A 17,942-nucleotide genomic window follows, 5' to 3' on the forward strand; every position below is an offset into this window, starting at 1 on the left:
CAAGCAGGTAAGTAAAAGGTTTTCTACTTCATGCCACCTATTAAAATTCTTCGCAATGATGTTTTCCATGCCCTCGCTGGCCTAAACCCTCGGAAGGCTTATGGACCTGATGGGGTCCCTCCTATTGTTCTCCGAAACTGTGCCTCTGTGCTTGCACCTTGCCTAGTCAAACTCTTTCAGCTCTGTCTGTCAACATCTACCTTTCCTTCTTGCTGGAAGTTTGCCTACATTCAACCTGTTCCTAAAAAGGGAGACCGCTCTAATCCCTCAAACTACCGTCCTATTGCTTTAATTTCCTGCTTATCTAAAGTTTTTGAATCTATCCTCAACAGAAAGACTCTTAAACATCTATCACTTCACAACCTTCTATCTGATCGCCAGTATGGGTTCCGTCAACGCCGCTCTACTGGTGATCTTCTGGCTTTCCTTACTGAGTCTTGGTCATCCTCTTTTAGAGATTTTGGTGAAACTTTTGCTGTTGCCTTGGACATATCAAAAGCTTTTGATAGAGTCTGGCACAAAGCTTTGATTTCCAAACTACCCTCCTACGGTTTCTATCCTTCTCTCTGTAACTTCATCTCAAGTTTCCTTTCTGACCGTTCTATTGCTGCTGTGGTAGACGGTCACTGTTCTTCTCCTAAATCTATTAACAGTGGTGTTCCTCAGGGTTCTGTCCTGTCACCCACTCTCTTCTTATTATTCATTAATGATCTTCTAAACCAAACTTCTTGTCCTATCCACTCCTACGCTGATGATACCACCCTGCACTTTTCCACGTCTTTTCATAGACGTCCAACCCTTCAGGAGGTAAACATATCACCCAGGGAAGCCACAGAACGCCTGACTTCTGATCTTTCTAAAATCTCTGATTGGGGCAGAGCAAACTTGGTATTGTTCAATGCCTCAAAAACTCAATTCCTCCATCTATCAACTCGACACAACCTTCCAGACAACTATCCCCTCTTCTTCAATGACACTCAACTGTCCCGCTCTTCTACATTGAACATCCTCGGTCTGTCCTTTACTTATAATCTGAACTGGAAACTTCACATCTCATCTCTAGCTAAAACAGCTTCTATGAAGTTAGGTGTTCTGAGACATCTCCGCAGTTTTTCTCAACCCCCCAGCTGCTAACTCTGTACAAGGGCCTTATCTGTCCATGTATGGAGTATGCTTCACATGTCTGGGGGGGTTCCACTCATATTGCTCTTCTAGACAGGGTGGAATCAAAAGCTTTTCGTTTCATCAACTCCTCTCCTCTAACTCTCCTCTAGGTCTTTAAGTGGTATAAGGGTTATAACAAGGGAGATGTAAGCAAAATTCTTAGGATCAGCAACCAGGGTAGAACAAGAAATAACGGGTTCAAGCTTGAAAAACTTAGGTTTAGGAAGGAGATAGGAAAAAATTGGTTCTCAAATAGAGTGGTAGATGAGTGGAACGGACTCAGTAATCATGTAGTTAGTGCTAGGACACTAGAGAGCTTTAAGAGAAGATTAGACAAGTTTATGGATGGGGATAACAGATGGAAATAGGTAGGTGTGTTTCATACAGGGACTGCCACGTGTAAGCCTGGTCGCTTCTTGCAGCTTCCCTTATTTCTTATGTTCTTAACTGACTGTCTTCAGCCTCTCTCTCACCGCCGCAATGTTGCATATCTAGCTGTCTTCTACCGCTATTTTCATGCTAACTGCTCTTCTGATCTTGCTAACTGCATGCCTCCCCTCCTTCCGCGGCCTCGCTGCACAAGACTTTCTTCTTTCTCTCACCCCTATTCTGTCCACCTCTCTAACGCAAGAGTTAACCAGTATTCTCAATCATTCATCCCTTTCTCTGGTAAACTCTGGAACTCCCTGCCTGCTTCTGTATTTCCACCTTCCTATGACTTGAATTCCTTCAAGAGGGAGGTTTCAAGACACTTATCCACCAATTTTTGACCACTGCTTTGACCCTTTTATGGGACTGGCATTTCAGTGGGCATTTTTTTTATTAGATTTTTGTTGCCCTTGGCCAGTATCCTTCCTACATAAAAAAAAAAAAAAAAAAATATATATATATATATATATTTATATATATATATATATATATATATATATATATATATATATATATATATATATATATATATATATATATATATATATATATATATATATATTACAATGCAATTACGGCAATTAAAAAAAAAAAATATATATATATATATATATATATATATATATATATATATATATATATATATATATATATATATATATATATATATATATATATATATATATATATATATATATATATAAAAGATAAATTTTTTAAGCTCTTGATCATTCACATTTACACACGATAAAAATCACATGAAATAGCATGATGGGACCATCGATGTGTCTTTCAGACAATCCTTGTCGTGGTGGAGGCGCCAACTCACGACTCCCACTGCCTCGACCACTTAGTCAGTGAGCCACCTAATTTTTTCATTGTGCGGTGTTTTTATTGATACTGCACAAAGGTGTTACGAAGATCAAACATAATTTCAGATATTATTATGAGCGGAAGAAAGTTATGTTCAAGTGGGTGCGTCTTGCATATGAGCGGCCCGAGCCTGTCCGGCCTGGCCCGGCCCGACTATTATGGAACTACGTGACTGATGGCAACAAAACTCACACCGCGTGATAACACAACTATTTTAGTTTTATGCCATATAGGTTTCATTGCTTATGCTGGTTAGAGTTGATGGGTAACTTGCAAAAAGGTTTCTCAGTAAATACTGTGTCGGTTGTGTTGAAATTTTGTGTCATGTACCCTTCATTTATACATAAATAAGCATGTCAGATCTGGATTCGCACTGGGCATGCGCAAAACGCCTCATAGAAATTCATGAACAAATTAACGGATCAAGCTAAATTTAAGTAACATCACCTAACAATGTTAATGCATTACCATGCAACATTCAGATTTCTTCGGAGTATTCGCAAATCACAGGATAAGACTTTAAAGAAAACGCGCTCGGTTTTCTGGAGTTGTAGCTCACTAATTTTTTTTTATATCAGCGAGAGTAGAAACGTACTATTAAACGAAAAGTGAATCGTTTGATATATATATATATATATATATATATATATATATATATATATATATATATATATATATATATATATATATATATATATATATATATATATATATATATATATGTAAAATTTTGAAGTTAAGTGTTATGTTGGGAGTATCTAAGGATTACGCTTTTAACAATCTTATTTTTTTCTTTTTAATTTTGTTGTTTTAAGCATATCGTGACGTAACACAACTGTCAAGCCCCAATGGTAAGTTTTGCTGCTAATGTGGCAATAAATAAAATGACTCATTATCCAGAGACAGTGAGACTGGACACATACCATTAGACAAAAAATTAAATGTCCTGTCGGTTGCTATATATAACAGCGCGTCGACTTTCGAAAAAAAAATTGTATTATAACAAGGTGAAGTTAGCTGTTGTCTGGCTCTGCACTGTCGAATGATATTGGTGGGTGTTCTGCGCTGGGTGATTAGTGACCCTTGTTCATCGGCTATCAAGGTGTCTTACTGGTATTTGTTTATGTTTCATCACTTATTTTGCCCATTTTACTTGTATTGTTTAATGAAATCTTCCCTAGTGTGTGGAGAGATGGCACTTATGATGTGTTTAGCTAAGGGCTGGTAGGAATAAGTTAAATGTGTTCACGTCCCGATTTAATTTCCTGCCTCGTCCCTGGAAAAGCCCACGCCCACGTTGCCGTCGATGGATGTGATCCAGTGTTGTGGGCGTCCCTTGCAGCGAGCCTTACGCTAGAGGCACTGCCTCTAGCGGTCCTCAGCCCCAGGCCAGCTGTCATTCACCATCCAGATCAACACGTAAAGGCGGCGCTGCTACGTAGCCATGCACGATGGCAGTGATGTTCTGGCAGGTGCGCCCTTATTGCCCGCTGTTCTGCATGCAGCGGCACGATAGGCCGATTGGTCTGTGCTACATGCTTGTTCACGGCGTCTACAGTGCTCGTGCAATGCGTGAGTGCTCTCTGATTCATTGAGAACGTGCTGCCATCGTTGCAGATATTCGGGATTTCTCCGTGTCTTAGTGTTCGGCTCGTCATTTCTCTTCAAGGGAGGTACTCTGCGAAACTTAGCCTGAGGCGTCGTGTCACTAAGGCATTCGATGCCTACGGAAACAAAATCCTCACTTGTAGCCTCGTTGTTGAGATCCCTACCGTCTTCATATTCATTGTCCTTATGAGCAGGATTGATTCCCGCCCTCCCTTCCTGCCTCGTTTTCAAAAGTACGCTGGTGAACCTTCTCTTTCTTCACCCGCAGCCACGTCACTGAGGTACTGAGAAACTTAACTATGAGTAAAGCTGCCTTTGCCTCCACTCTGATATCAGGGTTCAAAGAAGGACCGACTTGGTTCTCGCTCCCTGTCAAGGTCTGAAGGATAAAAGCTTTCTTAGTGGTTATCTTCACTTTTCTCTTAAGGTCAGTAGCTTCAAATAAGTCTTAGTATCTTCACGTCTGCTGTCAGATAAAGTCAGTAGCGGGAAACTGTCTTGGTGTTCATTTTCACTCCCATCTTAGAGGTCAATACGAACATCAGCAGCTTGATTTTTGCTTCCAATTTCGGTATAGAAGTCTAAGGCAAAGTCCACTCAGTCTTCCTGTGTGTGGTTTGAAGGGCATCTCACTACAGTGAACTCCTCATGAATGATTAACAGTCTACTCACGAGGTCACAACGGCGGCCTTGGGTGCTTTCATTGTTTTTGTGTGTGTTCAGTACAGCACTTAGGGGCATGGTTTAGTATTTGTCAGATGTGGGACACCTTTCTTAAAATAATTAATTAATATGGAATGCATAATTTAACATCCTCAGGGTGGCTCCGCTACGAACTCAATACTCCAGATACAGCGCCTGAAAGGGGAGTCCCGAAACACCCAGCTTTTATTGGTTAACACTTGGAAAGCTTTTAAGAAAACAATGAATGAGTGTAGTGGAGACTGCAGAGTGGCAGTGAAATGTTGCCCGAGTGTGCCGGGTGTGGGTGAAGGTGTGATTGCAACGCTCCCGGTGACCTGGAAAACACACACACACACACACACACACACACGTATACATATATATATATATATATATATATATATATATATATATATATATATATATATATATATATATATATATATATATATATATATATATATACATATCGTTGAAAGTGATGGCTCGCATAACGTTTTGTATCTTCTTTGAAATGTTGTCCCCTTTTTTTTTCTTATGGTAATCTTGCTCTCTTTACTGAGATTTGCAGATCTTAGTAAAGAGACCACCGCAAGAAGAGAGAGAGAGAGAGAGAGAGAGAGAGAGAGAGAGAGAGAGAGAGAGAGAGGAGAGGAGAGGAGAGGAGAGGAGAGGAGAGGAGAGGAGAGGAGAGGAGAGGAGAGGAGAGGAGAGGAGAGGAGAGGAGAGAGAGAGAGAGAGAGAGAGAGAGAGAGAGAGAGAGAGAGAGAGAGAGAGAGAGAGAGAGAGAGCATCCTTAAGAAGATACAGAATGCTGAGTTCGCCACTACTTGCAACGAAGAATGCCTGCGAGAAAATTTTCTTCCCATAGACTCTTTCAATAAATAAATAAATAAGTATATATATATATATATATATATATATATATATATATATATATATATCCCAGTAACATGGACACCAGCGCTGCTTATTCACATGGCCATAGTTTTTGTGTTAAACTGACGTTACTTTAAGTGGTTGAAAGATAGTAAAAAAATAATACTGGGATAGAAAATAGAAAAGTGATATTACTTTTTTCTTTAGATCAAGCGACATAATAAAGAGGCGAAAGACACCTGATTATTTAATATAGATTTTTGAAACTCCTAATATAATAAAAAAAAGCTGGATAAATAATAAACATCACTAAGTACACCTGGCTTTCTGTGGCTCACGGTGCAGGGGATGATGTGCCCCTCGCCGCACCTCAGGATGACATCAAGTACTGACGTACACATACATGACCGAACAGAGCCTTGATGAATAAATGCACGAATATAGCGAATATGAAGCAATGAAGGTTTCCCACGAGTCAGTTGGGGACCGAGGGAAGGAAAGGTGTGTGTGTGTGTGTGCCAGTGTCAGTAGGTGTGTATTCCCTTGCCATCAACATCTAAATTGAATATCCATCATTTTATATTTCCGTGGCGATAGAATTTTTTTTTCCATTAGATCGGTTCTATAAAATTCTATGCAGGTTATTTCCTCCAAACTGTATAGCGAAGCCTTTTATCTCCATGCCTTTTTTTTTATTATTCGAGAGAGAGAGAGAGAGAGAGAGAGAGAGAGAGAGAGAGAGAGAGAGAGAGAGAGAGAGAGAGAGAGAGAGAGAGAGAGAGAGAGAGAGAGAGAGAGAGAAAGGGGGTTAGAATACGAGAAGTAGAGCGCTGCGAGGAAGAATGAGTGAAAGAAAAGAAAGTACGGAAGGAAAGAAGCAAGGAAGGAAGGAAGGAAGCACAGAAGGACAGAAGGAAGCAAGGAAGAAAGGAAGGAGGGAGGGGAATGAGGAAGAATGGAAGAAAGGATTGGAAACAAAATAGGGAGACAGAGGAAACAAAGGGAAGAAAGAAAAGGAAAAGAAAATGGGGAAACAGAATGAAGAAAGATAATAGGGAAATAAAGAAAGCAGTGAACAAGAGAATAAGAAATATATGATGGCGGAGAGAGAGAGAGAGAGAGAGAGAGAGAGAGAGAGAGAGAGAGAGAGAGAGAGAGAGAGAGAGGCCAGGAGCTAGAAAGAAATGGAAAGAGAAAACGAAGCTTGGCTGGACGAAGCGAGGGGGGAAGGAGGGAGGCAGAAAGAGAGGCACGACACACCTTGTTAATCTCTAATCAAATCAGTAAGGCTGCAATGAAGGGAGTCTGAAAAAAGAATGGCCAGGTGAAGGCTGGAGGAAGGGATGCCATGTAGGGGAGATGGACTGGATGGATTGCCTCCCCATGACTGCCACTACTATCACCAATATCATTACTGTCACTGTTACTGCCGCCGCCGCCACCACCACCACCACCACCACCACCACCACCACCACCACCACCACCACCACTGCTATTACTCCCTTCACTGTCACCACGCACACCACTCCCGCCACCATCTAATTTCGCCTTAGTTTTTCTTCATCAATTCCTCCTTCCGTTCTTCCTCCCTTCTTTCTTCCTTCTCTTCACTCCTTCCTCCTTCTTTGATTTTCTTTTTGATGTTTTTTTTTCTTTAACCACCACCACCACCCATCTCATTATCATCGTCATCATTATCATCATCATCATCATCATCATCATCATGATCATCATCATGATCATCATCATCATTATCAATGTCATCATTCGTGTCTCACTTGTTATCATTATTATCATTAAATTCAATCGTTTCGTATGCGTGCTTCAGTTTCATTAATTTTTGCTCCCTCCAGTTCATTAAGACTTGGTTGCGTCACGCAGGGTCCTGCTCGGGGAAACTATTCTAAATGCGTTGTGTGGAAAAATTTTTAGGAGGATGTTTTCAAAAGTGAGTTGGGAGTCGGCGTCGAGAAGCAGTCACGGGAGAGGAAGGGAGGAAGGCTGGAAGACAAAAGGGAATGGAAGCTTATAAATAGGTAGGGAAGGGTAACCTGGTCTTCCTTATGGCCTGTCACGTATTTTGATAATGTACATATTTCTTCCCTGGCTTGGGTGTCTCGTGAGGGACGCGGAGTTGTAAGGCGGGCTGCGAGGGGAAGGGGAGGGAAGGGATGGCGGTGCCAGATTGAGGTGTGGGTCTTGCCTTAGGAAATTAAGGGGGAAAGGACACAAGAAGGGGAGGTTGTTATGATATATTTGTTAAAACTTCATAATGGAATGGGAGAGTGATTATGATTAGTATGTTAAAGAACTAGTGTAATTATGACGTAATTGGAAGGTTGCGTCGCTGTGCTCTGGGTAACACGGCTCACTCAAACACGAGGGTAGTAGAATATTGCACTACAGCCGGTGCAGAGTAATGTTTTTTCTCTTTTATTTATCGAGATCACTTCGCGGAAGAGCGTCACTTCATGTTATATTTTGCCGCACCACGCGACGGTTTATCATACTCGCTACGCCTCACAATGCCACGCCTTGTCTGACCTCACAATACAGCGCCATACTGCACCAGAACACAATACACACCACACATTGACCCCTTAACATCACCCACACTACATCGTATAGTATTACATCATCCCAAACAGTAACACTACGTCTTTGTCACTATAACACACTATACTACATTATACCAACACAATACCGCATCGTACCCTAATCTGACTACACTACACCATACTTAATTGCATTACACAACATTTACCAAGGCGTATCTGATGCCTTTCTGCTCTACATTATACCATATAGTATTATACCGCACCACATCACACCAAACTCTTCCACGTCATCCCAAACACCATACCACACCGTAACTTACATCACACCACACTAGTCACACCTCATCACACCACACTGTACATCAGCTTGCCTTGCACGGCTGCCGCTATGTAGCAGCTTTACCAACACCACCGCCGGGACCAGAGCAAGAGTAACAGAAACACGCGCAGGACTAATACCATCAACAACAGTAGTATTAACAACATGCATACATTTCCCTTCCTATCACAGAGGGCTGCTAGACAAACCAGTGGAGTTACGCAGCAAAGTTCTCCCTCTGTAACTTATCTCCAACATGCATCTGGCACTTTAAGTTCTAAGTGTATTTAGCACCGAAGTTAAGCAAATTATCGCCAGCCGGGAGAGACGTCATCTGGCGGTGAGTGGAGCAGTGGTGGTAGCTGCTCATTCCAAAGTGAAATGGCTGCCGGTCGGGTCGTGACTGCTTTAGTTCACTGCATGGGTGATGGCGCATGGTGCTGTTTTTTCGATGGTGAGTTGGGTTGCGAGGACTTGTCGTTGCCGTTTGTTGTTCCTGATTGTCGCTTCCGCTTTGATGGGCGTTTGGAGTGTGTAGTTTGACGCAGCGCTTTTAGCACGGAGAAGGAATCCTAGTGCTTGTTTTGGTGGAGGAATCGAAGGCTTGGTGCGACACACGGCGGCGTTTCCTGAAGCAAAAATCCTGGTTGACAAATATGTTTAGATGGCAATAGGGTTGTTGTGAAAGTGTCGCAGTAGCAAGGCTGTCAGGCATTCTCGTTCCGTTGCTGTGCAACTCCATCTCCATCCCCCATCGATTTTTGGAGGAGCAAACATACCTGATTCCTAGAGGCCGAGGTCGCACTAATCCATTTAATTTCTTCCATTAATGAGGAAGTGGCTCGGATGAAGAGATGAGAAACTGTCAAGGGAATGACAGAGTGTTAAGCTGAGTGAATAGATGTGTAAGGAAATAATTTGTGTGTGTGTGTGTGTGTGTGTGTGTGTGTGTGTGTGGATTATGTGCAGTATACAAACAGAATAATGTTATTGTGGTTTGGTGTGCTCATCCTTAGTAGTAAGATTTTGGCATAAGGTCACAGTACAGGCATGAGTGAGTGAGTGAGTGAGTGAGTGGATGTGTAATATGGGATGTGAGTGTGCATGGCACAGGCAGGTAGAGGGCTGGAGGTGGGTGGTGACTGACCCTGTGCTCCCCCAGGTGGGCAGGGAGGCGCGTCATGGGGGACCCGCTGGAGGCCGTGGAGGGGTCGGACTCGGAGATCAGCCGCCTGTTCCCCAAGTGCCGGCCTCGCTCCACCACCCACACGCCCACCACCACACCCACTGACGCCCGCCGTTCTGACGTAAATCTCAACTGTGTCCTCGACTCAGACGACAACGACAACTACGAGCCACAGCTCACTACCAGCGACCTGCCCAGGATCTACGACAACGCCAAGCTGAGTCGAGATAGCGGGAGTAGCGGCCGCATGTCTGTGGACAGTGGCTCGGGCTCCCACTCGGGCTCTACGCCGGACTCCAGATCGGGCTCCCACTCGGGCTCCCGGTCCGAATCCGCCAAGATGGAGCGCAGTACCGAGGATGTTGATATGGATGTGGACGTTTCAGTTGTCAGTGCTTATGACGATTACGACGACCGTTATCTCAGGTCGTCTGTGTTAGACTCCTCCTATGAGGAGGCGCCTCCGCCGCCTCCGCCCACCTCTCGGCCCCAGCCGCAGCGTCGCGAGCACTTCCGCCTCCGAGACTCGCGCATCGAGATAGCTGGTGGGCGAGAAGTATTTAGCCACAGCCGGTCACGTCCCGCACGTCGCAGACACGATGAGTCGCAGCGGCGGAGAGGGCAGCAGAACCAGCGGCAACAGCATCAGCACCAGCAGCCGCCACCGCAGCAGCAACAGCAGCAGCAACAACAGCAACAGCAACAGCATCAGCAGCAACAACAACAACAACAACAACAGCAACAGCAGCAGCAGCAGCCGCAGCAGCAAGATCAGCAGCAGGAGGACCACCAATGGCCTGACTCTCCAGGTGGCAGTGAGGAGCGAAGCCACGGGTGCTCGGTGCGGCAGTCACCGTTGGTCTATGAAACACGACTGGCGGGTTCTTCTGAGGTTGTATTTGATGACATAGGAGAGTGGGTGGCCCGCGGCTTGACTGTGAGGGCTTTAGATGACAGGCCTGCCTCCCCGGGCTCCCCTACTGCTCAGCACACTGTAGGACCGCCAGATTCTGGTGACCAAGGTTACTTGGCCGCCTACGAGCGGTCTACCTCACCCTCCGATTCAGACTCCACCCAAGAGTCCGCCACGCACAAGGTTACCAAGATTGGCAACGTTCCTATCGCCGAATACGAGGGGTCACCGCGGCGGTACGGTCCCCGCCCTTCTCCGAGGACCCACAGTCCCCGTGGAGGACATCATGCGCCTCCACCACGACCGCCAAGGCCTGGCTTCCCCCGTCGTGTAACTGCAGAGGAGGGAGCGACTAGGGAAGCCGCCTGTGAGCCTGTGGTGATGGCTACTAGTGAGGTAAATTCGCCTCACGAAGAGAACACGGAAACAGTTGTCTCTGAGGAGCCCAGCAGTGACCAGCCAGGGCCGGACTCGTGCTCGGAGGCAGACAGCTCGTCCCCTGGTCCACCCGTTATAGCCATATCCACCCTCACGTCCTCGTACTCAGGGAGCCTCGCCGCGCAGCCTGAGCCCGCTGCTGCCGACACGGAAATGTATGACTACTCATACGAAATGTCGGAAACCAGAAAAGTCCTGGAGGAATTCTTCAAGGAACAAGGAGCGCGTGGTGATGAGTTCCTTGATCTAGAGTATCACCTCAAGCGACAACAGGGCAACAGTTATGTGGGCTTGCGGCTGGCGGCTGAATATAGCGAGGAGCAGTCAGCGGGTGATGGCGGTGAGCAAGAGCCTGCTGCAGTCAACTCAGATCAGCAGGACAATTCCTCAGAACACCATATCAGTAGCTCAGATCACCACAACACTAGTTCTGACTACCACAACTCCATAGATGTCCACAGCAACCCTGGAGAAAATCATGCCAATGGCGTCGAACACCACAGTAACTCCATCGATCATCACAGCAGTACGGAATATCATGCGAAGGGCTCCGAGCAGCTGAATAGTGAACCGGAGTCCCGAGACAACCCACCGCCAGAGCACGCCGTCCATCCCGACCCTGGGGTGGACCACTCCACGCACGAGGTAAGCTCAGCATCCCATGGTCCCCTCAGCCACCACCTCGACCTGTCTTATGAAGCACAGCAGAGAACAGCACAAGAGCAGCAACAGGCACCAGATAGCTTCAGTATTAGCAGTAATCACAGCACTCACAGCAATAACAGCACGCACAGTGAAGTGGGCGACGACCCGCTTCCAGACGAGCTGCTGGAGGCTGGTGGTGACCCTCTCCAGGAGAGCAGTGAGCTGTATGACAGGCTGAGTGAGGTAGTGGCGGCTGCCTTAGGGCGGGAATGTCATCCTGACGACAGGTCTGGCGACGACAACCCAGGTCTTGAGGATCTGTCTGGTCACGAAGACCCTGGGCTATTAGACCTCTCCACCGAGGGGGACCATGACACGGCCTCCACTAACCCTCGGACCGAAGACTTGGCCGAGGCCGAGGTGGGACTCCAGGTAATGATGCTTGTCCTCCCCACTGCTCTCTTCTGTCTTCAGCTCCTCCACTCCCCCTCTCGGTTCCCTCCATCGCTCCCTCTACTCCAATTCACTCCCTCCCCCATTGTGCCACAGGGCTTTCCGCCGACACACATTACCCCCTGCCCTCCTCCCCCTCCCCTCCCTCCCTCCCTCTCTCTCTCTCTCTCTCTCTCTCTCTCTCTCTCTCTCTCTCTCTCTCTCTCTCTCTCTCTCTCTCTCTCTCTCTCTCTCTCTCTCTCTCTCTCTCTCTCTCTCTCTCTCTCTCTCTTCCCCCCTCGTCGTTCCTCAAACTTTCCACCACAATCCTCTCAGTCTTTCTGGTCAGGTTTCTTGCTCACTCAGGTAAGTCTTGTTCTTTCCGGTTAGTCTTCTTACTTCCTTGGGCCCCTTGTCTTCTCTCAATCACTTCCTCCTAACTTTTAGGGTAACACTCAACGCCTCCCATATGACTCCAGTGTTGCATGCCTCTGTATAACTGGATCTTCAACAAGCCCACATCACTGTCACTCTCGTATCTCCCTTTCATCTGCGAGCTGCCTCTGCGTTGTGTCGCTTTCCGTTTTTTATTGAGCTCTTTGTCTCCCTCTTTGTCTTCATCTGTTTCTTTTCTTTTCTTTCATTTTTTTAACCACTTCTTCCATTCAAGTTTCATCTGTTACGCCAGTTTTTTTTTTTTTTTTCACTAAACTTTTCTTTCCCTGGTCAAAGGCCATACCTGGTGCAGACAGTCATAATTTCCTGTTTTCATTTCCCTGCCAAGCCAGCCAGCCATTCTCTCCATTCTTCTATTAAACTATCTCTCCCATTAACCTCCACTTTCCCTCTCCAATTAAAGCTTTATTCTGTTCCTGTACAATTTTTCTCAATACGGTCCCGATATTTGAGTTTTCATTGATACAGATCCTAACGTTACTTTCTGAGTGACTCACCTTTAAGTTTTTGCTTTCCATCTTTTAACAGTTCAGAGTGTATGCGATATATGAATATTAGTTAACCCTTAATTTTATCCCAAATGTCTATCCTTTAATCTTTCACTCCAGTGCCTGTATATATGTGTAGAAATTCGAAGATTTGCACGTGTATTGCTAGATGAGTTATTGGTGTGTGTACTTGTGACTCAAGATGTGTACGTAGCTTGTTTTCTGCTTCCCCTACCTGCTAATTGAGACGTGTCCATGTAGCTGCCACATAAGCATGTCCACATCAGCATCATGTATTTAGAAATGACTGCTTGTTAATGAGGCTTTGCACACCTGTTACCGTTAACACCGTGCCACCTCAGCGTGCCTTCCCGAGATGGTGCGTATTAAAAATGTGGGTACCTGTCTGTTGTAGAGCGGGAGTGTGTTCCCGTCAACTATTAAACTGCTCTTCCGTTCACGAGTCCTGCGAATTTTCAAGGTGTTGAACGTGGTAGTGGTGGGTGGACGGGAGATGGTGGTGGGCGTGCGTGAGGTGTAGAGAGCAGTGCAGCGCTGCATGGAGGGGCGGCGTTCAGGCAAGGAAAGGTGTGAGGACCGAATGAAATATAGAAGAGCCGATGATTGACTGGCATGGCGAAACTAAGAATCAATGCGACTTAATTTTATTGTTACCGCCCACTTCCATCGTGATACTGTGTGTGTGTGTGTGTGTGTGTGTGTGTGTGTGTGTGTGTGTGTGTGTGTGTGTGTGTGTGTGTGTGTGTGTGTGTGGACGGGAGCTGCTGTCACAGCCTCTTGTGCTTAATTTGTGGAGAGGTGTGTACTTTGTTTTAAGCCACGCCACGAATAGCTGCAGAAGAACTTTGAGATGAAAGCCACATAGATTGAAGGAATATGAATGTGGAAAGAAACCCGCAGTGTGTATTCGGCTGGCCTGGTGTAGGGTCATGAGTGGTGTTCTTCTTAAATATCGAAGTATTATTTTTTTTTTTAATCTGATGAAGGGTTATGTACCTAAAGAAAAGAAAGGACACACACACACACACACACACACACACACACACACACACACACACACACACACACACACACACACACACACACACACACACACACACACACACACACACACACACACACACACACACACACACACACAGTTGAAAAGGCGGTGAGATTTTCCAATAAGTAAAGGAAGGTTTTTTTTTCTTCCTTATTTTTTTTTTATTTATTTAATTATTTTTTCACTGACATTTGGTGCTAGAGTCCCTCACCATCTCCCACGCCATACGCCTCCTGGCGCAGGAGGGCTGAAGCAAGGCGTCATCGCTCTGCATTGGAGGCAGAAGCAGCGCATCATATCTCCAAGCCGATTCTAGTTCCTCTTCGTAACAATTGGAGGTGGATGGAGTGCATCGTATCAACTCTTTTAGCCTATTTTAGTTTCCTTCTTAGTAACAATATGCATGGCTGTCTGAATGAATCGGTGTAGCTTTTCTCTTGAAGTAGAAGTGGCGGTAGCGTCTCCTTTACTGTAGTCAGGACTTTGGTATACACTACTTTGCCTTACACACATTCTAGCTTCTAGTATTTAGATTGATATATAATAAGTGAATATCTTTCCACAACTACATTTTTGGCCGACTTCTATCGATCATGTCTGACAAGCGATCGCCGAGCAGTATAGGTTTTAAGTCTCTTGGTCTTCGGGTGATGGACACCCTCCCCTATTCTATAACAATGGTCACTTTGGGTGTTGATCACTTCCTCGTCCTTCCTGACGCACGTGCTTACTGGTAATCAGAGAAGAGATTATATAGTAAGGTAATGCCATCTAGAACTCATAGGCTTATCCTTGATCAGTTTAAACTGTATCAGTATTTACCAATATCATTAAGAATATATTTTTGTTGAGCCTCGTCCCAGCTAAGTGGACCTTCATGGAATGCAGCATTGCACATCGAGCAGATAAGGAAACATATTTCTGCATCATGTCAGTTCGTGTCATTCTGAAATCTATTTGTCAATGAAATTAACTATATTTATTATTCGAGTACAAAATATTTTTTTTAAGAAGTCGTGGGACGAATCTGGTTCTCATATGAAGCATACACCGAAATACAAAACGCGCACACACATTAGAAGGCCTGTGTAGTTTTCAAACTGTAAAACTTTCTCTATTCATTGGTGTTGACAGTTTATTTCCATTTAGTAGCTGTGTGCTGGGAAGGATTTTGGGTGTAGTGTCTGGCAGGGGCACGTGGCACCGAAAGTTAGGAAGCTGTGGCGACGGTGTGGTGGCCAAGAACGGCGGTGTGGCCTCAACTTTCGTCTCAGATCGTAAGAATTTTTAATCCCTTTACACGTTAAAAATCATTTATACTTTTTATACCTCTGGATGTAATAAAATTCAAAGTTCATTTTCCTTTTGCATGGAAATTTAAGTATGATAATGCTTGTTGCTCTAACATTCGCCTCATTAAGGCTGTCATGTGTGCTTCCGTGTGCCAGCGAAAGTTCTCAACGCGCACACACACACACACACACACATATCACTGACACTTAGGAGTCAAAGGCCCATTTATTTCATTAACTTTTGCTTAATTTATCTAATCCTGTATTTGTTGTCAGGAGTCAAAGGCCCATTTATTTCATTAACTTTTGCTTAATTTATCTAATCCTGTATTTGTTGTCAGTCCTTCATCCTTTACTGCGTGCTTTTACAATTAGGATACTTTTTACTGAGTTTGCTCACTCATTCGCGTGCGCCTTTTATATTGTTATACTGGAATATATATATATATATATATATATATATATATATATATATATATATATATATATATATATATATATATATATATATATATATATATATATATATATATATATATATATATATATATATATTGTGTGTGTGTGTGTGTGTGTGATCATTATATCAGTGTTATAACCCCAAAGTTGAAATTATATTATAAAATTATATGACAAATGCTAACCAATATGTGCACAAAGAATCGTTTCATAAACTTGATATTAGCTAATGAAGCACCAGTAACAAACAGTTTATATATATTTCTATTGATTGCTTTGTCGGGATGTACATATTCATGCAAATTAAGAAAGAAGACGACAAATTAGACAATTACGTTTTTATTTGTGGTGAACTGCCTAGATTAATATTTGTGATCCTAGCGCTAGCATTATGGGCATCCCACCCCCCCTCCACACACACACACACACACACACACACACACACACACACACACACACACACACACACACACACACACACACACACACACACACACACACACACACACACACACATTATGTATAAACATTTTCAATTAGAAATTTTGCGAGACATTTGGAAATGATGTAGAAACTCGCATAATGTGAACGAAAATTCTATCACGTTTTCAGTAATTGACTGTTACATTTTACACATATAATTGAAGCCAATTTACATAAATGATGGAAATATCATTTAACGTCTCAGCTATTTCAACATAAGATATCTTGTGAAGATTTTTTTAAGATATGTGTTATTGTGTTACATCTGGGAATCTTTACCACACATGATGGCAGTTTGTGTTCTGTTCATTGGAAGCTTGCATCTGGAGCTTTCCTGAAATTTATACCAAGAGGGGCTTTAGAGGAATGTCCAAATGACATGACCGATATCACTTTCATGTTATGATGGTGTTCATTAAATTTTGTAACCATGAAATATGTATTTGATCACATATTAATTTGCAGTGGTATTCTACCTTGAAAAGTTGTAAGTGTTAAGTATAACAAATAAGTATGGTGAAAACTATCAGGTAATCTTGCAACAACTGACGTTACTAACGTGACGTGTGCAGGCAGCTACAGAATCGTTGACGTCAGAAAATTCATCCCAGGCCTTAGTATTTATCAGATTGAATGTCTAGAAGTGAATAAAAAATTTTAAATAATTTCGTCTTTGCTGAACAAGTGCCACCACTGTCCGGGCGAAGGTAATAGAGAATCCCTGTCAAGTGTGTGTTGGTCAGCTTTTGTGTGTGCCGAGCATGGTAGTGCTTTGTGGTGTGGCTGCCAAGGTTGTGGGTGTGTCCATCACTCACAGCACTGTTTCTGTGACTCACTCACTCTTCATTAGTAATACCTGAATGAACTATAATAGACAAAGTGTGACCAGCCTTTTGTAGTACCTAGTAATGAAATTTACAAGTAATGATTGAACTAAATTTTCTCCATTAATATTTGATTTGATTTTCCATTGATGTGTGCATTCTCACTGCTTGCCTAAGGTAGGATTTAACAAAATCTTCAGTGTATCTGGTAAGTTCTTCACGAAATGCTGTACTCTGGTCTTAAGTATGTGCATGTATCACTTAAATATTTATACAATTTTGTTTTTGAAATTTTACAAAACCATTTTTAATATGATAATGAACTGTTATATATGATAGACAATATACTGACGTGATGACCATTTAGCAATTGATTAATATACATTCATAGTTTTAACTGAGTGGATTGTTGTACATCTTGTTGCATATAACAATGTACACACTGTTGTTACAGTAATGAGGAAGACTGGGTGCTCCAGTGTGGCTCGCTGATGTGTTATTTTGGTGTTGATCAGGTGTCAGTCTCTTCACTCACTAGTGTCTCAGTGTAGAATGTTTACTATCATGTTTATTGTTACAAAATAGTAATAATAATGATGATAAAAACTAAGCAGACCAAAACAACAAAATTTTAAATAATATTTTCTTGCAGCTCTGGAATTTTGCTTTTGTGAGTCAGCCACGCTTGTTTACACACATGCACTGGTCAGGCAGTTACTGTCAGTGGTCACCGTGGATTACACGCC

At 43.6% G+C, this 17,942-nt stretch overlaps 1 protein-coding gene across 6 annotated transcripts in view; it reads left to right on the plus strand.

Moving 5' to 3' along the window:
- The window catches only part of LOC135104199 (alpha-protein kinase 1-like), a 160,194-nt gene that overhangs the window by 47,434 nt on the left and 94,818 nt on the right, over positions 1–17,942 (plus strand). For 5 of the 6 annotated variants that reach the window (XM_064011311.1, XM_064011314.1, XM_064011310.1 and 2 more), the window contains exon 3: positions 9,677–12,128. In XM_064011311.1, coding sequence (XP_063867381.1) covers positions 9,696–12,128 — 2,433 coding nt within the window. In that variant the 5' untranslated portion in view covers positions 9,677–9,695. The remainder of the gene's footprint in view (positions 1–9,676; positions 12,129–17,942) is intronic. The other variant, XM_064011315.1, reaches the window with a different exon arrangement.

This window comes from Scylla paramamosain, chromosome 10, assembly GCF_035594125.1.
Source record: "Scylla paramamosain isolate STU-SP2022 chromosome 10, ASM3559412v1, whole genome shotgun sequence".
In the NCBI taxonomy this organism is placed as follows: Eukaryota; Metazoa; Arthropoda; class Malacostraca; order Decapoda; family Portunidae; genus Scylla; species Scylla paramamosain.